Source organism: Podarcis filfolensis (genome assembly GCF_964270895.1).
Source record: "Podarcis filfolensis genome assembly, chromosome: 5".
Taxonomy (NCBI): Eukaryota; Metazoa; Chordata; class Lepidosauria; order Squamata; family Lacertidae; genus Podarcis; species Podarcis filfolensis.
In genome coordinates this window covers 41,797,968-41,821,988 of record NC_139608.1, presented here as the reverse complement: position 1 = coordinate 41,821,988, position 24,021 = coordinate 41,797,968, and the positions used below count along the sequence as shown (strand labels likewise).

At 46.5% G+C, this 24,021-nt stretch overlaps 1 protein-coding gene across 1 annotated transcript in view; it reads right to left on the bottom strand.

Moving 5' to 3' along the window:
* Window positions 1–22,910, bottom strand: part of SLIT1 (slit guidance ligand 1) — a 120,636-nt gene extending 97,726 nt beyond the window's left edge. Inside the window, exon 1 of the mRNA XM_083615194.1 lies at window positions 22,344–22,910. Coding sequence (XP_083471320.1) covers window positions 22,344–22,540 — 197 coding nt within the window. The 5' untranslated portion in view covers window positions 22,541–22,910. The remainder of the gene's footprint in view (window positions 1–22,343) is intronic.
* Window positions 22,911–24,021: the final 1,111 nt, after the last annotated feature.

Sequence of the window (24,021 nt, the reverse complement as noted above, 5' to 3'; positions counted from 1 at the left end):
CGCATACCCACCAATACATAGTGGCTCCAATCCGGGACACCATCTTCCAGGAGTGCACTTCTGAGCAAGTCACATGACCCACATGACATGACCCCCCCCCAAAAAAAACACTTTTTCCAGGGACAGCACCCAAAAATGCACATTTTGGGTGCCACACAAAAGCACTGCCCCGAAAAGCTCCTTTTCAGGGTGAGAGTGTGGCCCGAAATTGTGCAAAATCGTGGTGGCCAAAATGGCTGCCGTCCTCTCGTGAGAAAATATGGGGTGTCCCATTTTTTTCCAGGACAGTTGATGGGAATGTAATTGCTCAGCAATTACATGATTTGGAGCTCGGTCTTCTCCACAGCAATAGAGAGCGAGATGCAAAAACTTGCATTTTACAACCATCTTTCCTTTCAGTTCCTGAAATAGGGAGCAGCTAAAGGTAAAGGTATCCAAAACAGGGATATTCCACGTGGTGCCTTCCAGATGTTTTTAGACTACAATTCCCATCTTCCATAGTCAGCATGGCCACTGATCGGGGCTGATGGGAGTTGTAGTCCATCAACTTCTGGGAAACACCCCCATTAGCTACCCCTGCTCCAAAAGGGGAAAGACTTCTGTTCCTTTAAGAGTTCTGAGGAAAATGTAAGTCAGACAGGTGCAACTTCTCCCATCACTGACGGGGAAAACTACACCTACTGAATTGTTGCCTTTTAATGGGGAAGAACTTTTATAAATCTAGTGAAGGATGAAAACATACAAGTTGAACGTAGATCACCAAAGGAAAGAACAGCCTATGGTTTTAAAGGCCATGTTAAAAATCTAGCTAGCCGTCGTCTCCCCCCCCCCCCCCCGCAACATTTATAAGGCAGGGGAAACTGCCAAGGTAATCTTGTCCTCAAGCGCACAGGATCATAATAACAGTGTTTTGCTGCTTGCTGGCATGTTGTGAAGAGAAATTTAAACCGTGCCAATAAAAGGCTCAGAACCTCCAGAGACAGGGAAATCGAAAAGGCCATTCAAGAGAACATCACAGCAGTCAAGACAACTGCCAGAAAGAGAGAGAGAGAGAGTTTGTTGCAGCTGTTGAAACTGTTCTAATGTTTATGCGCCTCAGTGGGTGCCTTGACGCACAGCCCTATGCTCAATCACATATGGAAGGAGGAATAGCAGTTAGGGTCATGTGTTCAAGGGCTTTCTGGGGTAAACCAGCCACTCCAAACAAAATGACTTCATCAGGAAATTACCATTTATATTGCTTGTGGTGTCTAGGGGCCATCTAGGAGATGTGCCTATTGTCTTGGGTGCCACATGTGAACTCAGCTGCAGGTGTGCAGGCAGAAGCATAGTCATGTACACACACACAAATGCCAGAGTAGATCATAAGCTGCAACGTTAAGAAATTTACATTTTCAATTACAAAAGTGCAACCTTTTGGCTTGGGGCTCCCAGCTCGGGGCAGCCAGTGCTAGAAGGGAATCAAGTGCTTCCTGGTATAGCTGAATCTTTTTGTTTTACCCCCTCAGTGCAGGCTACCCCCACCCCTCTGCTCCAGTTTCCTATCTCAATGTGACTATTAAGTTACTGGTGTCAGAGTGCATTTCTCTGAAAAGCACCTGATTGTCAATTCAGTAAGGATGCCAAGTGAATGCAGCGTAACTCCTTAGTTCTAGCATGCTAAGGGGGAAGCATCCCATCCTACAGCTCAAAAGGGAGAGGGGGTTGTATTCAATGTCACACTAAGGCACGCTAAGGCATTCTGTCACTAAAAGCATTTCTGACCCTCCAGAGTAGATTTGGGGATGACATAGGGATGCAGAGTCCAATTGCACTCGCATCATTGTGCTGGTTTTCACTACTGAAACAATCTGGTTTAATACAGCCCTGGATGTTTTGCTTGTCACTTTCCTAGCACACTGAAATGTCAAAATGAACACCTTTGACAATAGATTACATTTTGCCAATGATTAATTAGCTATTTCCCAGCTTCCTGATATGCTAAGGACATACAGTCGTATACTGGGATAACCATCTTGCAAAAACAACACAAATCTTCATAGTAACAGGGTCCCCATCCACACCGAACATGTAAAGCACTTTTGTACCATTTTAACCATTGTGGCTTTCCCCAAAGAATCCTGGGAACTGGGGTTGGTTAAGGTTCTCCTAGCAACTCTCAGCACCCTTAACCAGTTCCCAGGATTCTTTGAGGGAAGCCATGACTTAAAGTGATGTAAGAGTGCATTAAATGCTTGGAGCGGATGAGTCTCCCAGGCCTGTAGCCATGAGAGGCACATCAAATATATCTGCCTCTCTATATAGAAGGCACCTCAATGCATTTAAACATTATTACCTCTACAGGCATACAAGAGGGATATAGACTGAGGATTCACTGGCTTATTCCTCCCCATCAGCAAAGAGTGTAGATGGATTAATGATATATTTTAGGCTTCCTCCCTATTCTGTGAGCTCAGAACAGGTTACAGTATTTTCAGTTATGAATAGATAGTACCTGCCCTGCTCCAGGCATATATCTTTAGGCCAGATGTTTCTGTTTAGATCAAATCCATTAGAAGGGACAGACTTTCCAACCTGTGTACAAGACACAGTTTGCCCTTGAGCTGGCCAGTGTCCCCCCATCTCATTCACAATTCTGTGTCCCTTGTATGTGCCCATGACTGCCCTAGATCTGCGGCTCCCATAGTTTCTTTGTTCCATTGAATTATGGCCTTGAGAACACGGAAGGGAGTTAGCAGCAGGTGAAAGCTTATTTGCAATGATGTTACAACAACAGGGCTATTTAACTCAATAGTGGTTCTTCCACCTCCAGGTCCCCATCAATCTCTCAGATATTAATTATAGTCTGTCAAAGTCATACCTCTACCACATCACTGTGTCTTGTACACAGGTTGGAAAGTCTGTCCCTTCTAATGGATTTGATCTAAACAGAAACATCTGGCCTAAAGACCAAAGGGGGGGCAAAGGAAGGGGGTGGAGGAAGCCTTCTCTCAAAAAATATGTAATGAGATTCAGGAAGCTCAGGGACACATCGAGAGCATGGCAACTTTGGTCTTTGGCTATGAAACGAAACAACAACTTCTCCATAGAAGAAAAGGATGTCAGACTTTGCTGTCACCAGTGGTAGAATCTTTGCTAACAGCTTCCACCTCTATTACGTAGTGACTATATATATATATATATATATATATATATATATATATACACACACACACACACACACACATACACACACACACACACACACAGTCTTTGAGAGTTGAAAATGTGGTCTGCATACTTTTGCCTACTTCTGTGACACAAGCACAGGGGTCAGCAAACTTTTTCAGCCGTGGGCCAGTCCACTGTCCCTCAGACCATGTGGTGGGCTGGACTATATTTTGAAGAGAAAAAAATGAATGAATTCCTATGCCCCACAAATAACCCAGAGATGCGTTTTAAATAAAAGGACACATTCTACTCATGTAAAAACACGCTGATTCCCGGACCGTCCGTGGGCCAGATTTAGAAGGCGATTGGGCCGCATCTGGCCCCCAGGCCTTAGGTTGCCTACCCCTGGTTTAATCCCTGGTAGGTTTGATGGAGTTTGCCAGTTCTCCTTAGGACTGCAGCTCTTGAGCTGGAGATTGTGATTAATGACATATTAACATCTCCAGGTCAGAAAGGCAGGATTTGGGTATGCTGTCTTCTGTCTCCATGATACAGGATACCATTGTCCTCCCTGCTTGCTGTTGTGAGCAGGACTACTGTTTTCGCCCCAAAATTAGCTGGGAAGGGAATTGCAAGGCATAGTGGCAGAAGACTCCTTTTCCTAAATGTGGCCTGTGAAACCTGGCACTAAAGCAAGAAGTGTAGCCTCCTGGGCAAGAGCTGGCAATCCTATTAAGGGTGTCTGAAGTCTGAGAGGTGATACATTCAGCAGAACCGCAACATTTTTGGAAAAGAAAATTCAACAGTTCTGGCTAAATATAGTCAAGGATAATTTAAAGGATCGAACTGATTCAGAAAACTACCTCTCAATACGCTGGCACTGGCTTGGCTCAATCTCTTATGCTCCAAAGGGGAATTGGGAATGAGAAGGGGTTGCAGGCTGTAAAAGGAACTTGCCCTTTAGCATATGTAAGTCCATTTCAAAATGCTTTTTGTAGTGGCAGCATCATTGCTAGCCCTATCAAACCCTTGTATTTAACTCAGGAGAGTCTTCTTATAACAACCATTATTCTTGATATTTCTCAAGAATACCAAAGCAGCAACCAGTCAGCTGCTTCCTAAAATATAGATGAGCTCTCCAAAGGGCACTGAGAATTTTCCCATGGATCAATTCCCTCATTATTATTTTTCTCTGATGACAGGGCTGGTTTTTCCTCTCTAATTAACCATCAAGACCATCTTTCTAGCTGATTTTGATGTAGCCCAATTTGCTATCATCCAGAATATTAATAATTAATAACAATAAATGGTTTTATTTACAGAACAGCCTTCTATTCATGGCACTTAAAAAACCCCAACATAGAAAAGTTGAAAACTTTTCAATGCCATCTTAAAAAAAACATTTAAATGAGAGAAGGGCAAGTGGCACAGAAACCAGTGGCAGTAATCGAGTAATCAGGAAACACTGCAAGCATTTCTTCCGAGAGAGAGAAATAAATGAGGCAGGATGGTGGTGAAAACGTGCTTCTCCCAAATAAAACAATATTCACAACATTTGCTCTTGCATTAAGACCATTAGCCCTATAAGGCAGTGTTTGTGGTTAATATCAAAAGCAAAGGCTTCATGATCCAGGGCAGGAGCTTGCAGGAATTTAAGCCCCAGACAGAAAAAGCAAAGATAATAAGAATGAACGTGTGTAAGGAATGGATGTGATGCTGTGAAAAAACTGCAAGAAGGGGGTTACTGGTTTTAGGGGGCTCACCTTTGCCCGCAGTTCACTCACTTGTCAGGGAAGTATTCCTAGTTACAGTGTCCCACCATCCCACCCCCGTATATTACCAAATTCACAACCTTCACTAGCTGCAAAGTGACAATGGGCAAGCAAATGGTAACTGGCAACCACTGAGTACGAGCACACAACACTCCATTAGGTTTTATGAGGTTATTAAACTGTTCCAGCTCTGCCATAAACCATTAAGCCTCAAAAACTGCACCAAACTGTGAGAGCCATAATGGGAGGCAGGCAAGACTTTCTGGTCTCTACAGCTTTTTACTACCGGGTTTTCCCACTGTGACTGCAATGCTCTCTGGTGTATAAAGTGACTGAATTAATGACTCCGGCAATTGAGAAAGAGGGGAAGTTGGGGCACAAAAAGGGGGAGCTACTGTGAGACTGATGATGGCTAGAATTTGTGCACCTGACAAGCCCTGACGATTGAGGTGGCTCTGAATCCTACTGCAGGTCCTCCCAAACTCTTGCATTCAAATAGGGACGAGCAGTGATAAGCACAGCACAGACCTTTGCATACACGCTTTAAATAAATCATGAAATTAGCATATTCCAGTTACCCAAACCCATTTAAAATGCACCCTAAGACATGGATGATTAATGAGGAAGGCCTGCAAACCCGGCGACTAACGTTACACCTAATATGCAATGAAGCAAAGATCATTCAGAAGTGATAGGTATGAAAAATAGTATAGAGCAGAATAAGATGACGTGGAGTGTATAACTACAGGAGAGGGGGAAAGGTGACAGAAATTGTCAGCACTCTGAGTGACAGGGAGTCAATTTCACCCCCCCCCCAAATTCAAGCTTTTCCAGCGTGATTATTTTAAACTCTGAATTATAACTGTGCAGCTTTTCGTGTGCATACTTTCTATTGTTGCTCTTTTCATCTTAAATTTTTGTAATCTGCCGTCGACTCTTTGGCTATATGGTGGCATAATAATCTTTTCAATCAATAAGCTTCATAGTCTCCTCTGGTTACATTGTACAGCTTTCTGCAAACTGAATAATGTAGTCTAATATCCTTATATCATTCACAGTACTTCTCCCGAAACCACATTAGGATCTGTAAAAAGACTAACATTTGTATCAGTCCATGTCATCCTTTGAATGTGGCAGAGAACAATAAGGATTATCAAGTACACTTCTACAATATCATTCCTGGCAATGAAGTTCTTGCCTTTAGCCTTTCTTTGACTTCAGGGCTAAATTAGACACTATGGTGGACTATACATGATTGGATGGGTGGTTATATGTCCTACTTTCCACAAGAGAGTCCACTATTTGAAGGGTTGCCAGAGGATAACGCTCAATTTGAAGGAGTGTCTGGCTGAAAATCGGGTTTGAAGATAATGAGCCATAAGAAGAGAGAGCAAAAGATTCAAAGTGGCCCATCAGCAGCTGGCATCTGGACAGCAGATTGAGCAACAACTGAGAACCCAACAGTGCTATACAGTATCCATTCCCACATAATGCTTGGGAGGGTAATCTTTCTGTAGGAGTATTCCACACTACACCAGCTACAATAAATTGATGCATTGGCTGGAGAGAAGAATCTCTATACTGTGGTTTGAAAACTCATAATTGAATACTCAGAAAAGAAGCACTTGATGTCTGGATTCCACAACAACTGTGCAATGATAGGGGTAAGGCTCCCAGATAATTCTGGAGGACTGATCAATGTGCACTAGGACAAGCTTATTTGATCCTCTAGTCGAGGGAAACACAATGTGATGCCTTCCAGATGTTGTTGGACACCAGCTCCCATCAACCCCTGCCAGCATGGTCAACGATAAAGAATGATGGGAATTGGAGGGCACAACATTGGCTGTCCTTACTATAGACATTCCAACATCCAGCACACCAACTCTTAGGCATGTCACTAAGCATCAAACTTTTCTAAAATGTGATACCAAGAATTGGCCAAACTAAACATGATTCAGGAGAGTCATTATTTTTTTATTATTAATTCAAGGCAGCTGAACATGCTTTGTTTTCAGAGGTAGTGACTGGCCCAAGATCTCCAATGAGCTTCATGGCTGTGAGGTTCTGAACCTGGGTCTTCCCGGTTCTAGATCAACACTCTAACCACTGCACCACAATGGCTCCCATTTGCCTGGTGCCGAGGGAGGCGATGTTATGTCTTCAGTCTCCAAAGAGCAGCAAGCATAGCAATCTCTGTCTCTCGCTCTTACATGCACATTGCTGTCCTATGCTGTACAAGGGAGGCATGCTTTGAAATAGCTACCCTTCCCTTACAGCCCACTGCCATTCTCCCCCAACAAACCCGGGGATTAAACCAAAGGTGTTAACAAAAGCCATTGTTCCTGCTCCCTTACCAAGAGAGGTTGCATTCCAGGAAGTAGATTAAGCAAGATTATATCAGATTTGTTTGTCTTCTTGATCTCCCTACCATTAAGTAACTGCAGAAATGTTTGAACAAGTATCATTCACAAAATGCAAGGAATTTTCAAGACGGCAGATTGTGAACCATTTTTTTTAAAAAATGCAGTTCATAGATTCATCTCGCCTGGATCACTTCTGCAAACTCACTGAGCACTGGTGCCTCTGAAGGAAATTGCACTTGCAGAATAATTTCTACGCAAATATGCACACACAGACACACACACACACACACAACCTCCCTAACCTACATCCACACATGCAAGAGTTACTATCAGAGCTCAAAGATACAGACCTTGTGGGCATTTGCAGAATCAGAGTTCACAGACCTCTGCTGAAGCTGAATGTTGAAAAATTTGGGGCAGATAAAAGAAAGAACTTCTTCCTGCAGTACTAGGGAACTTGCTCCCACAAGAGGTGGCTTTATAAGAGGATTAGGCAAAGTCATGGAGGACAAGACGATCAATGGCTACTAGCCATGATGGCTATGCTCCGCTTCCAGGGACAGATGTCAGATACCTCTGAGCCACTTGCTGGCAACTGCAAGTGGGCAGAGTGCTGCTGCTGTGCTCCATTACTTGCTTGTGGGCTTCACACAGGCATCTAGCTGGCCAGGGGACTCTTCTTACATTACACTTCAACCAGGTCAAAGCACTTCGGGAGTCAAGCAGGGCCTGTGAGGCGTGTGGCCTGGGAAGAGTTCCAAGGGCCAGATAGACATGCCTGGAGGGCCACATTTCACTCCTGGGCCTGAGGTTCCCTGCTCCTAGTTTAAGAGAACAGCAGCTCTACCCTTGTCTCCTGAGGACTGAATGACCCTGTCCCTATGGCAACGAGGCCCTAAGAAGAGAAGACCCTTAGGACCCTTGTATGTTTTGCCCTGCATGGGAAATGGCAGGTTCTGTTCCTTTCTCTCCACCTCAGCACATTTTGATCAGGAAAATGGTTCCGGGAGGACATTAAAAAAAAAAAAAAAAAAACCCTTCCAGAGCACCATGATTTCAGTCCCCTCCCCAAAACAAACATGCAGAGCGTCTTTGATCTTTTCTCTTTTGAAACCCTCTCAAGAGATCCTGTTCACATATTTCCTGCCTCACTTCTCCTTTGGCCCTCTATCTCTGTCCATATCATGAGAAAGTGGCAGAGTTAAGAAACAACCCATCCAGAAAACCTAAACTATCCTTCCAGAGCTCTCTTTGTTCTTCCTTCATCTCACACATCTTCACAAGGAAAACTAATGCTCTGGTTAGCTTTTGTTTCAGAGCTGGAGTCATCCACAGGCAATGGGGATGCTATCAGTTGAGCCCAGAAACACAAATGCTATAAGGTATAATGGGTCTCACAGCTATGCCTCTTTCCTCAGTTGCTCACCTCTGGCAGTTCTCCAGGGAACAGAGAAGCCTCCAGCAAACTCTGCATCTGTTCCTGTCTCCTGCCTAGTGACACCAGATGCTTAAAAGCCATTTGCACTTCCCCATCTGGCCAATGAACTTGTCTTCCCCTTGACTGCTCGAAAAGATTCCACCTCTCCTTCTGATTTTGGCAGTTGAGACTGAGTCACTCTCTGCGTACAACGCTACTGCTCTATTTAACTGGGGTTGCTCTTCTGAAGTGCTCACTCCACTACCAGAATCCCTAATAGAAAAAAGTCACTGCATGTGACAAGTGTCTGGAGTTGCCTCTTTTATGCTCAGGGCATGACTGAGCAGCAAGGACTTCAGACATTGTGTTTAGTTTTTGGTGCTGTTTGACACCAGACAGAGAACCACCCACATGCACCTGGGCCTTCTTATAGAAGCTAGTTGATCTCTTTCTGTCCAGTGATTTTGTCCTTAAGTTCAAGTAGAAACCACTGCTCTAAACCACATTGCAGCAGACCTGCTCTCAGCCCAGTAATTTTTCACTTCAACAACAGAGAAACTAAAGGTTGCTATGCTTCAGGTTTGTTGGTCTTCTCAATCTAGACTGAAGCTCCTTTCTACGGCTGGCTGCCTTTTTGTCTGTCTGCTCTGGGCTAACAGCTACAAGTACAATCTCTAGAAGAGAAGAAGAAGAGTTTGGATTTGATATCCCACTTTATCACTACCCGAAGGAGTCTCAAAGCGGCTAACATTCTCCTTTCCCTTCCTCCCCCACAACAAACTCTCTGTGAGGTGAGTGGGGCTGAGAGACTTCAAAGAAGTGTGACTAGCCCAAGGTCACCCAGCAGCTGCATGTGGAGGAGCGGAGATGTGAACCTGGTTCACCAGATTACGAGTCCACCGCTCTTAGCCACTACACCACACTGGCTCTCTAGCTTTGTCCAAGGGCCTGCACCAACCAGCAAGTGTCAGAACCCAGAGTTATTAAGAATGACTCCATCAAAGGTAGCTGGTGTGAGGAGTAAAAAGTAGGGAACAGATCACATCCAGTGTGAGAGGGCAAAGAACAATCTCCTTGACTTTGGAGATACTGTTGTCACCATGCCAACCTAAACTTCTGCCCTTTTTAGAACGTTACCTGGAACTCAGTGTCTGCAGGTAAGGAGGGAGCAACACTGCCATGGCAGGCAGCTCACCAGACCTGTGTGCGTAGGGAGCTCTGCACATTCAGCTGCACATGTGAGGCTCTCTGCACATGTTGTAATGAACTTATAACAGAGAGCGCTGTTTATACAGCTGCACTCTCAGGACGCACATGATAATGAACACACCTAGATTGGGAGAGCTGCCTGCTTCGGCCAGTCATTGTCTCACACTAACCTACCTCACAGGGTTGTTCAGAAGATAGCATGGGGAGAACCACCACATGCACTGCCCAGAGATCCTCTGAGGATGGACAGACTATAGATAAAATATACTAAATAAACGTCAGAAAGGGGCTTTTGTAAAGCAGAGAGATAAACACATACAGTCATACCTCGGAAGTCGAACGCCTTGTGAGTCGAACGTTTTGGCTCCCGAATGTTGCAAACCCGGAAGTGACTATTCTGGTTTTCAAACGTTCTTTTGGAACCCGAATGTCCGACATGGCTTCTGCGGCTTCTGATTGGCTGCAGGAGCTTCCTGCAGCCAATCGGAAGCCATGCCTTGGTTCCCAAACGTTTTGAAAGTCAAATGGACTTCCAGAACGGATTCCGTTCGACTTCCGAGGTACAACTGTATAGGGATTCTACACACTCCACTCCCCCAACATCCAATAATTATATTGAATATTATAATTATTACCCGTGTATTGGGAAGTTTCTAATATTTGATGTTTTATATGTGATGTTTTATATGTTTTTATATGTGTTGGAAGCCACCCAGAGTCGCTGGGGCAGCCCAGGCAGATGGGCGGTGGTATAAATAATAAAATAATACTATACTATATAATATTTTATATTATTTCTATACTATATTATATACTATATAATATTTATATAGAAGTAGGGAGTATGGTAGAGATAATTGCTTTTCTTCCAACTTGTTATTTCTGCTGCAGGCGGCAACTAAAGTCCCATTCACTGAGAAGCTCAAAATCATTGGAGAAATGCCTCGTAGTGTTGCTGTAAGAAATGGTGTAGCAAACGCACTCTGCAGCAGAGTCACAAACTGCCACGTCTGGGGACCACAGTATCTGCTTTGCAGGTAGAACATCAGACAATAGGCCGCAATATTCGTTAGGAAATCACCAAGGGCTAATTTGGATGAATGAAATGTTTACTGGAGCCATAGGTGTAATAAAATCCATTACTGATACAAATAAAAGTTTTATTATTTGGTAATGGTTCCATACATACATGCAAGCAAGCATACACATGCACATGCACTGAGAGACAGAGATTATGACCGTCCACCCACAGAAAGCTCCTTCTCTGTTGGCTCTCCCATCACAGCTGCTTCCCCTTGGCAATCCCTCCCTGGAAAGTGATCACTGTTTCCACCCCTCCACTCAAAATCCATCCAGATCCTCTCCCTGTGCAACACACACACACACACACACACACACACGCATACACAAACACAACCCAGGCTAAGTAGCAGCATTCCCTCTGCCAACATGTGCTTTGACTAGCTGTCTTGAATGGCGCAGCATGGCCAGTATAGAACTAACAGATTTTCACAGTTTGGGGGGATGCAAATGGAGCTGAAACAGGCAGTTTCAAGAACCAAGCTCCTGCTTCGAGAAGCTGAGCTGGGGCAGGTTGTGTGTTTACCTGCCTATGTTGATTTTCTTGTATGTTTTCAGGAAAACTGACAAAACACATTTCAAAGAAGAAGTAGTTGGGGAAAGGCTTGTTGATCTATTCTACAAGCAACTTTTTTTTTGCTGAAATGGAAAGAGCACTGAAAAAACATTTAAGAAACAATGTGTGGTTCAGTGGCTAAGAATTCTGTTGGCTCATCACTTTGCTCAGCTATAAAACCCAGTGGGCAACCTTCAGTCTATAATCCCTGTTTATCAGCCTAGCCTAGCCCAGAGGGTTGTTTGTGGGCTAAGAAAAATCCTGTTCTGAACTCCCTAAAGAATGAAATACAAATAATAACTAAACCCCTTTCACACTTACTCAAAGTACTTGCAGCTAAGCTACATTTACAAGGGCCACTGTGGCACACTTAAGGCAAGTATATATCTATATTTTAAAATGTGCCATAAAACAGAGGGCAGAATTGTATTTGTAGGGAGCCTCTTGACCTGCTGCTGGGAAGTGTCCCCTGGAGGCAAATCCTGCTGCTTTACTGCCCATTATTGGGGCTTCCTTCATGCCTGGGATGATCCATCCCTGCTAACAACCTCGGCTTCCATCAATACAAACACTGCATAGTTTTTAAACTAATATTTTTCCAGCATGCAATTCCATGGAGAGGCGAACACAGCGTTGCCATGGCAATGCATAGACAGCATCTGCCTGGGAAGTAGCTGAAGGGAGAAACTGGAATAGAATTGCAAATTCCCCACAACCCAGGGAAGGATCTGAAGGAAAGGAAATGCAACATGACTGCCAGTGTGATCCGCCACAAGCCTACCACGCTGTTTCAACACGGGAGCACCTTCTGCCAAGCTAGGAAGCTCCCTGGTGGGATCTGAACTCCCATTTCAGCTAGATAAGCTAGATGTACTTGCCTGCCTGCCTTGTCCGTCTGTCTCACTCACTCACTCACTCACTCACTCATTCACTCACTCACATAAAGTCCAATAGGAAACCAGAGGGCCTGTTATTCATTTGCTACTTGCTATGCCTAGCTTACTGCAATACATCAATGTGAACATATGTGAGCGAATACTGGGAAAGGGGACCTTCTCTTGGCTCCTAACCATTGCAATACAAACTCTCCCCCTCCCCAGTAGTACCACAAAGCAAACAGAAGGGAAAAATGAGGAAAGATTTCCCTTGAAATCTGATCCATTTACCTAGGTGCACAATACTAACAAGCACAGAAATTCAGAACTTGCGGGCTGTGGCAGTGCTAGCAAAGCAGGATCCCAATGCCCCTCAACCAACTCTTGCCCCCAAGCGGCTTGTTTAGAATTGATGCCAGCTTAATCCCTAGGCGGCTGGCATGCCATTGGCAATCCTGTGCCCAGTTCCAAAGCAATATGAGGAAAGGGCCAGAAACCTCAATCATCTGGGAGGCTAAATGCTATCCAAGCATGCTCAGCCTTTACACTCCCCCCCCTCTCTCTACACACACACACACACACACACACACACACACACACACCCCTTATTTCTATGTTTTAGGTTGCAGGCTGGAGTCTGATAGCTGCCAAAGCTGTGAAACGCTTCTGGGTTCGTTCCAGCGCCACACCTGCCATTCTGCTCTGTGCAGCACGGCTGGCATTAAATGTGGGCAGAAGGCTGTCTTTTACCATTCCAATTTTACAGTCTCATGCTTCCCTTTTGAGCAGCATCCTACACTCTGTAGATTTCTTGCCTAATCCGTCCAGAGATGCTGGATTAAGGAGACACTCGACCCTCAAAGTCTCTGCAGCAGCCTTTCACTATTCAAACAGCAACCAACTTGGAATGGAACATACGGGGAACGGTGAAGCCGCACGATAAGAGACAGCTTTACTCTGACAAAAAGGGAGAGCGGGAACATACTGCAACTGTTGCCTAGATCAGGGGATGGCTGTGGCAGCGCACATATTGCACAAGGGAAGCAGCATGCCATGAAGAAGGGATACAAGACAAGAGGAAAGGGTAGGAAAGAGAGCTTCGCTAGACTATGGAAGTGACAGGTGTGAATCTTGGGGAAGAGGCTGCTCAGTTTTAAACTCTTGAGAACACATAAGAAGGTCCCTGCTGGATCAGGCCAAAGGCCTGTCGAATCCAGCATTCTGCGCTCATGGTGGCCAACCAGGTGCCTGTGGTAAGTTTAACAGCATCATGGCACTTCCAAAGGGCCATCCCTTCCATTAGGCAGACTGGGGCAATTGCCCTGGTTAGCAGTCATTTTTCATCCCTCAGACGCTTGCCTTGCTACCTGCCCATCACTGCCACCCGCTTTTCTTTTGGGAGGCTCTCCAGAGTGCCCACCACATCCCTGGACTTTGCACTGAGGCCACGTGATCCAAAGGGATACATTCAGTGTAACACAGGACAGAATGGGGATGAGTTCAGAAGATACACAACACAGCTATGTGGACAGGGCAGATGAACCTACGTGCTTAATTGTCTATGGCAGCGGTTCCCAATTAACTAAGTACAGAGAACCCCCTGTTTTTCATAAGCTATGGAACCCCTACTTTTGAAAATGCTGATATCTCTGTGATAGTTTCTGTAATGTGAATGGTGCCACCATACCCTCCAACACATCCTAACGCAAAACCAGATCGTGGGTCTTCCAGGCCACATTCCCACATGAGTCATGTGACCCATGCAAGAGCATGGTGCCCCAAAATGGGATATCCTGGCCAGTTGATGGGTATGTGCCACAGACTTATTGGAGTCCTCAGACCGCCAATTGGGAACCACTGGTTGATGGCAAAAGGTAGCTTTAGGAGAGAATTGTTCTGTATTTTTATTCTTGCATTAGATAAAGAACATCTATATTTGATGTATCCCAAAAAGGTATCCTTTCGTATGCCTGGCCGATTTCAAATGAGAGTCTTTGTTCTGACAAGGCCATCTCTTCTACATGAGGTTTAATTTCCGGAATGTACAAAACCTAATTTACACATGTGGGCCATTTCAACATTTAAATATTCAAGTCCTCTCAGCAGGCTGCCACGATTTAGAGAACAATAGTTCTAAGGCATCAAGAACAGGCCTCAGTTAGACAAACACCTTCCATGTGAATCACAGTGAAATTTGAAGAGTTTCTTATCTTGAAAAGCTTTTGAAGTACACACAGCATGATGATTTACATGAACAAAGACCGTCCAGGGCTGAATAATGGTTCAATGTATATTCTTGCCCTAACAGTATGGGGACATAGGAGTCACTGTAGCCTGGTCATTTCCCACACCTTTCTGGCTACATGCAAAGAGAAAAAATGTATGCACAGGCCGCCTGAAAAATGGCCACTTCCCATTCTGACATTGCTCTGCTGGTGACGCCGCAGAGGAAAGCTATCATGTCCATTGGCCTGGTTGTTTCCTTTCCACCATTGCCAAAGCAGCATGGGGAGCACCACAGCACAGTGGGTCTGCCTCCTGTCCATTTAGGTTTTAAAAGAATTGGGCCTTTCACAATGTTTGGGTTTTGTTTCGAACAAGGGTTCATTTTTCACTTGATAAGTTGTCAACTGACCATGTGTCATGCATGCCATACCTCTAAGACCAAAAATACTGTGTCACAGGCTCTGCTTCTGACCAGAACATCTAGACTGAGTAACTTCCCACACCATCTGTGTCCTGCCATTGTGCCTGCCAGTGGTGGCTAAGGCTGCACTCCTAGGTCCACTCACTGGGGATTAAGCCCCACTGAACTCAAAGGGACTTACTTCTGAGTAGACATGGACAGCTTTGCACTGCTAAGTCAAAGCTTAGGGTGGCATTCAATGCTACTCTTACTCAGAAAAGACCCACTGAAGTCAATGAACATAACTTTCTTAAATACAACCTGAGAGGGAAGAATTCAACATCGCACTAAACCAGTTTCAACAGCACAAGTATTTTTGCTTGCCCAGCAGAAGAACCTCACCTCTCCTCCCCCTGCACACTGTTCAATGGATTATCCCGACCCCCGCAGGACTGATTTGATGGAGATGGCACACAGGGAGAGAGTGGAAAGCCCTACTGCTCTAGGGGGAGCCCTTGCGAGGGCTCCCGCTAGCAAAACTACTCATTTGAATCTGGTCCTTAGTGTTTAGCCAATAGCATATGTTTGCATTATTTTATTTTCTGTGCCTGATTCTATGCATGTCAATCTGTGTGGGTACTGGGTACTAAATTTAATTTGGTTTTAGTATCTTGGAGAATGTAGTTTGTTCCGAACGGCATGACAACATCCTGAGATTGTTGCTTCTCACATGCATTGCTTTTCTGCCAAAATATTGCCCTCCACACACACCTTTACAAGCTTGAGATTTATTTATTTCTAAAGACAGGCAACATGATGGCACACAGGTTTAAAGAGTGGGTCCCATATATTTCCATCACTGGGAAACAGCCAAAGAGAAACAAAAATTTATATACGTAAGCGGCACCTAGAGATCTAGCTTCAGTGATCAGAAGCCACTTCTCTCAAAAGTAAAAATAAAACATGCACAATGCAACATTTTAGCTGCCCAGCAATATCCAAGGCAGGACAACAGTGGCAATTGCCCAAAGAACTAAGAAATATAGGATTTCAAATTAGGCAAAAGCAGGGTGGGGGGGAGAGGAAGTGAATAGTATCTCATAGATGGCCAAAATTAGGAAGTGTTTGCTCAAGGCTCAGCGGTTTTCTAAATGGTGATGAGCCATTTTTAGTCAAACTTTCAGTTTGTCACCATTAAGGGAAGATTGTTCCTCCACTGCAAAAATGCAAAACTCAGACCAGGGGAAACCAACTTAAAAGTTATTGGTTCCGTTCAGATATCACTCCAAACCATTGATTGTGCTTACCACAGCTTAGAACTCAAACTGCAGTTCAAGCTTCAAAATGTACAACAAGCAAACCATGACGTAGAAATGCTTGTCTCCTTTTGTTATCCCACACATACACACAGTTTCATAAATTCCTAAGTCCACTCCTGTCTCTATGGTGCAGCAACCTCTCTATAGACAGACTGATGGCCGTAACTATGGTTTGTAAATATAAATATGCCAGGCCATGGTTTAACAACCCACTTCAAATCAGCATTTCTGATTCTGGTTGCTGGCAGATCACAAGCCATGTTTGTCCAGTAGCTGAGTACATGCTGAGGTGGAGCTTTGAAGCCATCATCTAACACTAGTGCTGTTGCTTTTTGCCAGGATAGAGGGGCAGTGAGATTGGGAATGTGTGGGAGCAGCTGAAGCAGTCTGAGATGGGTGGCAGCAGTCCCACTGATGCAACCACATGTCCCCAACATCACTGCCAACCCAAACCAAACCAAATAAGGCAGTAGCAATGCCATCATCAAGAGGATGGTTCTTCCCCACCACACAAGCTGCAACTGAGTTTGTCAGTTCAGACATCAAGACAAACCATGGTTGAACTTCATTAAGCATGGCCTGGCATGATGTCTGAATTGTGCCACCATACCTTGAGCCTTGAGCCATCTTTTCATCGTATCAGACTAAGGGCTGATTACTACAACACATTTGCTTCTCAGAATAAACACCTGCATTGTTTTTCAAACTATGAATCTGCATGGGCATTATAGCATGTTAACAGGCCTTTGCAGATTCAAACAGCAGCAATTACAGCAACTGGGGAAAGTGCCACTGTGATCACAGGAATTGCTTCCAGCTGTATCCATTATTACCAAATTTATACTTTACATCTGCCCATGTGGTTGTGCTTTTTGTTTCTGTTTGAGAAGAAAAAACCCTTTATTTCATAAGCATATTACAATAAATTACAATGCATTTAACATTTAAATATTAGATTTAGCATATATTAAGAATCTTAGGATGGATTGTATAAATCTATAATAAAGTGAATAAAGCTGCTAGCCATCATTTTTCATCCAAACCTTTCATAGATTATGAACACCTAATTAACTAAATAAATGCATAAAATTTACACCTTGCCCTGAAATGTGTAATTCTCTCTTCAAATATTGAGTTACCAGACAACATTTGTCCAAAATTGTGTGACAAAATGATTTCTCTGCACATACATCATTCCACATCATTCAGTTAACTGTGTTGTGTTTCAATCCTCTGTGTTGACAAAGGATCCTTGGAAGTTTGAACACTTGCAGCAAATCAGAACCAACCAACTATAATCCTCTCTTCTATGGTTGTGTACACACATGTAGCCTTCGAAGTTCACAGGGATTCCAACCCCCACTCCCCCAGTGGGCTTTTGTACATTACAGTTTGCAATTGTACACACCTTCATACAACAAATGTTATCTAAAGTGGCAGTTATCATTTGTGCTATTTGTACAGTGTTAGAAACTCAAATATATAAGCTAGGTGGCAAATGGCTCCTTAAACCAGGGTTACAGTCACCAAAACAGAATGCCTAGTTGTCGTTTAGGGGCTAGACAACTCAAAAGTTGTATTTTTCAATACGACTTTTTGGTTCCTGAAATTCATTCTGATTGTGCAGATAAAATATAACAGATAGAATTCTACAGGACGTGTTGCTAGTGTTTGAAAATAGTCATGATCCAAGGATTCCCAGGCATGCACCTCCAGATGGTGGAGATGTCTAGAGACATCCTAGCGCCCAGGCACCTTCACTTCGTCACAAGTGGCTGATACCCAGGTGCAAAATGAGCTTGGTGCCTGGCAAATTTTGAATGCTGTTTGTACATGCAGGTGGGCACGTTTTCAGACTAGTGCTCAATTGTGTTCTCTATACCCCTCCTGTCAATTAAGTGTTTCCACAGACCTTTCTTCAAAGAATAAATATTTTTAACTGCCTTTTGAAAGAGGGGGGCTGAACGCTGGTATGATGATATTCAGAAGATATATAAGAGTATAAAGAGACAGCTAGGTTGCTGTCCTGTTTCCTGTTTGGCTCTTTCATTCATAGAGAAGGTGAGCTTGATGAGGGAGAGGCAGCCCTGCAACAGCAAGTAGGCCTGCCCCAACAGGTGACCTGAGAAAGCGCTCTCTTGTGCACACATGCATGCTGCAAGCACTTGAGAAGCGCATTCTTGGTTTATAACTGTTTATAACCATTCCAGCAGAATGTGCGTTAGGTTGCCATATAGTGTGGGACAGGGATGGCACTGTATGTGCAGCATTACGAACAGGCACCGGCATCCAGCACTGAATACACATTACTGCAGAGTGTGTACACACCCAAATCTTTCATTTGCTGGGAGCAACAGGGCAAGGTAAAGCCTCTGGATTAGAACCATAGACTCTTGAGTATCATCTAGTTCAACCACCTGCAGTCCCAGAGTATGCAGCTGCTACATATGGGGACTGAACCTGCAACCTTGGCGTTATCAGCACCACGCTCTAACCAACCGAGTTAGAGATATCTAATGGTCAGATTTCTCATCAGATGGTGGAAGGAAGTTTTCAGTGCTTTTGTAATCCTAACGCCGTTCCCCATCCCATTTCTTTCTCAAGGAGAGATGTCGGCAAAACTTCTGGGGCCAGTCTATGTGTGGGGTACAGGGAAGATGTATCCCTCCTTATGCCCGTACAGAGTGGGTAGGTCTTACCCTTTCAATGGGCTGTCCTGCCCACCTGTCAAAGATAGTCCATGGAAGAGTGAGACAGATAAAGAATCTGGCCCCCTTGGGCAAAAAGATTCCCCACCTCTGAAGTAGGATGGCCATGAGAAGTAGTGCTCCAACTGTGAGTGACAATTGAGGTCCCTCTTGTCAAAACAGGAATGGTAGCCCTTCCTGGTGTTCTGGCATTTCAGATCTGAGCCAAGTTCCGTGCTTGTGGGCAGCCCCCTCATTCTGTACTCACAAAGCAGCTCCCCATGGCTGTGCCATGATAACAACTTCCATGAAGGTAATTAAGGTGCCAGAGAAGGAAATGCCGTTAAAGAAGGTGCCCTTTTAAAGAAGGTGTCCCGTGGTGCTACTAACTGAGTTCAACAAGCTTGCTTTGTTGTGCATAGGAGCATCTACAGGTCCCTGACCTAATTAGGCTCACTCTGAGGGCACTAATTGGTTTGTAGAAGAAATGATAATAGGAATGGGTGGATTGCCTTGTAGGAGATCCTCACGACACACAACGGACCAGGCCTGCCTTAGCGCCTGGGATATGGCTTCTGAAACTCTTAGAATCTGCAGTACTTCAAGGGGAGGGGGGACTGTTGTGCTCCCACTGCACTGCCGCGCTTGGAGCTGGGTAGATGGATCATATCCCCATGCCTGGCCCAATAATGAGCTCAGACAAGAGCAAAGAAGATGATAGCCAGAAGCAGGAAAGCTTTGGTGCCTTGGTGTGGAGTTGTCTTGAACCATGCTGACCAGAGACAAGACATTACCCTCACAAAAGACCAGGAAAAGGGCTGCATCTAAATAAAACTGCTATAATTACTCACTGTGAGAATATTCATGGTACTGCCTTTTATGCAAAGTTGCTTAACTTCAGGTTCAGCATCTCTCTGGGTAGCTAAGGAGGCACCCTCTGCCCACCAAGTTTCTGCTGCACCTGATGCTCATAGGAATCTTCCACATTCACATTTTACACCACATGCCACCCCCATTCTTTTCTAGGTTACCCTGCAGTCAAGCATAAATCTGAAAGAGTATCCTACACATGAAGCCCCGTCCCAGCCTGTCTGGCGACAGAGGGAGACATTCCTCAGAGGAGATCAAGAGACAGCAAATTGGGTGGTGGTGGTGGGGAGAGCAGTAGGTCAGCCTTCCTCCCCCTCCAGATGTTTGGGACCGCAACAAGCTGTACTTGTCCGGGGCTGACGTGAGTTTTGGTCCAAGCCATCTGGAGAGCGCCATGTTGGGGGAGGCTGGAGGGAGGCTAGGGACAGAGACTAAGGGGCTTGAGCAGAGGCTCTGGGGGAGCCCAGACAGCAATTGCACAGGAGCTGCAAGGCCGGCTCAAGGGTCCTGACTCTCTCCTACAGACTTTGTCCGTTCCGTTTCAAGCTGCTTTCTGCGTAAAAGCAGAAAAGAAACGGAAAGAATCGCAAGGCCTTAAGAGGTGCAAGGAGGGAATATCCTGCTTGACTGCAATAAATCCAACCACTCAGCCCCCTTGTTTCCCCCCAGCCTAAACAGCACGTTCCAGTGCTGCATTCTGGTGAATTATTTAGCATCCCCTCCAGCTTTTTACTTCCCTTTGCACCCCCCACCAAAGCAATGGACACCGTCAGGCTCCTGCTGCTGCTGCTGTGGAGGAATGAGGAGCATTCCAGCCAGCATTAAGTAAGTGTGTAATGAGGAGGGGTCTGTGTGTGCGTTAATGATCAGCCCCTGTTCCAGTTGAGCTCCCATTCCCTCCCCTCCCCTCCTGCCTTTATTCTGGATAATTCAGAACCTCACATGCAGAGATGAAAGGCACACACAGTGCCTGGGCTGCCATTCCCTTGTCTGTCTCTTCCACCCCATGTTCAAACCCCTCCCCAATTGATCTCCCCTTTATCTGCCTGGTATTCTGCTTTTGCCATGGATATTGCCTGAGTGGGAAGGGTTGGTCGTGGGGAGAGGATTTCTCCCCCCACCCCATGGATCCTCTTTCTTCACCCCTCATTAAACTGTCGAAAGAGTCGAAAGGGAGAGATGGGAAAGGACAGCCACCAGGGCTGCAGGCTTGGCTAGAGACAGCAAGCCCCCTCCCGTAGGGGTTTGGAAGAGGCGACAAGGGACACTCAAGACTCCACGGTCCAGATTCCATCCTCCACACCCACCTCCTCCGGCTCCACAGAGCTCCTCTGTCTCAAAGGTCGCATCCACAGTTCAAGCCCATTTCTTCCCTCAAAGAATCCTGGGAGCTGTAGTTTGCTAAGGGTGCTGGGAATTGTAGCTCGGGGTATGCAATTTGCAGTTCCCATGATTGTTTGGGGGAAATAAATGTATAGCGTGGGTGTACCCTTATCGTGTCAGATACACTTAGGTGGTGTGGCCAGTTCTACAAGGGGCAGGAAAGGGGGCTACGCTCCTAAAGAGGACTTGACCCTCTCCTCTCACTCCTAAGCTCCCATTTCCAAGGAAGGGCCCCCGAAAGGCATCCATCTAGCTCCACAGAAGAGGAGGCAGTTTCCCCAGAGAGTCTTACTAGAGCGGACAGAACACGAACAAACATACACACACTGCATGCAGATAAGTGGAGAAAATAAGCAGCCCCCGCCAGCCGGCCCACAGGAGATTCACACCCGCGTGAACGCGCCAGCACACGCATACACGTCCACGGTGCGTGCTCCCCGTTTCTGGAACCTCGCCGAGCAGCCAGCTCGTGCAGCTAAAGTTAGCCTGGTCCCGGGCATCTCACGCGCTGCAAGGAGGCGCAGCGCAACGGCCGGATTGCGCCCAGCAGGAATCCCGCCCCCCCGACCCGCGCTGCTCTAAACCTGACCCAGACCTGCAGGCCACCGGACTCTGGTGCACGTGTGAGAGGCGGAGTGGGTTGGGGAGACGTTACACACCCACCCAATGGTTTGGGAGGGGGGCACACCCGCACGGGCGCGCGCCGCAGTTCCCTAACAAAGGCAATCGAGTGATTGTTCCCGGAGACTCCGAAGGGATCTGCGGCGGCTGCCTCAGCCCGACCCAACTCCCTCCCCACGTCCCGACTTCCCCCAGAGGGATCATTGTCTGCCCCCCATCTCGGACCGTCTGAGCGCGTCTCGCGGTGGCACATCCTAAGCGGCGGGGCTCCATTGTGAGGGCGGGAGAGGGGGTGTGGCGGCCGGCACCGGCGGAGCCCCTACCCGAGAGAGGGGCCACCCCCAGGACCCCCCGAGGTCGCAAACGTCTCCCCCTCGGAGGCCCGCGATCCGCCCCGCCCCCCAGCACTTACAGCCTTTCTGCGCTCCTCGGGATGTTCTTGGGGACGCTGCGGAGCCCCAGCCCGTGACAGTCGACGGTGGTGCCGCTGCAGGCGCACGGCGCGGGACAGGCGCTCGCCCGGACCCGGCAAAAGGCCGCCCAGGCCAAGAGGCAGGCTCCCGCCCGCAGCCACACGCCGCCCGACGCCGCTCGCTTCGCGGGAGCCATGCTGCCTGCGCTGGCTAGCGAGGGGCTGCCCCGCACATGATCGCACGGCGCGCTCGCCGAGGCGGCGTGGAGAGGCTGCCTTCTGGCGCAGGCGGGCGACCCCGGCTCCTGCTGCTTCCACTTCGCGCCTTCGTCGCCTGTCCGGGTCGCAGGAGGAAGAAGCTCCGGCCGCCCGGGAGGGTTAAGCGCAGGAACACGCGCTGCCTTCGCGTCTCGCTGCCTCGCTCTCAAAGACACACATCGGGAGCCCCCGTCTCATCCATCAAGCCCAGACAGCAGGAGCAGCCTTGGCTCCGCCCCCGTCCCCCCTTCAGTCTCCTCACCCGCCTCGGGCGCACAGATCTCTCCCCGCCACCGCCACCCACCCACCCACCCTCTTCTCCGACAGAGGGCCGGGAGGGGGCGAAACGGGACAAGAAAGGCGCGCACTGTCTGCCCAGGGAGCAGAAAGGAGGCTCCCCATAACGCACTCGCGGAATCACCAGCCAATTGGCAAGACACCTCCGCGGAAGAGAGAGCTATACACGCGCGTGTACACACACGTACGTGTGTATACACACCCACCCAGCGAAGCACACGCTCTGAGAGTCTGTCGTGGAGAGACGCAGTCACGCGTCCTGTAAAGATGCACACACAGAAAAATTGGCGAAGAGCGTCCGAAAGTAGCAGGACATACACACAGGCCCAGAGAAGAAGAGTCGCCCTCCGTACTCAAGACACAATGGGATTGAGGGGTCCTTTGTGATAAACAGGTTTTTTTGGGTATGATTTCTGTCGATAGGTTGTGTTTTGATGTAAAGCTCTTTGAGGTCACAATCCGATCTATACAAGAACACAAAACAAACCATATTGGCTTTTTCCACCATCTCACCCCATCAATGAGTCCACCCAACTCCCCTTGAATAAATGCATGCTTTTTAGTTCGATTGCCAGGGTGGTGTAAGTTTCAAAGGAAGACTCTTCTAAAGTGAATTGGCAAGCTATGGTGCCATGCCCTTTGGGGAACAGAAGGGAATCTGAGAACACCCTGAGCTTTCAGTATCAATGGGGCTGAAAAACAAAGGGATGTAACCTTAAGATACCTGGAATCGCATCAGCTTCTCATGTGTAGTAGGGTGTGTGTGGGTGTGTTTAATCTACAGGAAACTAGACTATCCACAGCTGCTGGGGTTTGGAATTTAACTTGAAGGTGGTCCACATATGTCCTTACCTTACCCTACCTATAAATGACACTACCATTTGGATATTCACATGCATATGATTGTCCAAGCCCATTATCAGACCACCACTGATTATCTCTTGTCTACTCCTATATTGACTGTTGATGTCTATTACAGACAGGTAACACTCCCACCTTGGCATGCTGGTGTCCCCACAATAAGAGTTTCCAAGCACCAGTCTAAGATCTCAACCTCCTCTCCATATTCAAATGGACTAGAATCTGGGTGCCATCTGCTTATTAATGGCACTTCACCAAAAAT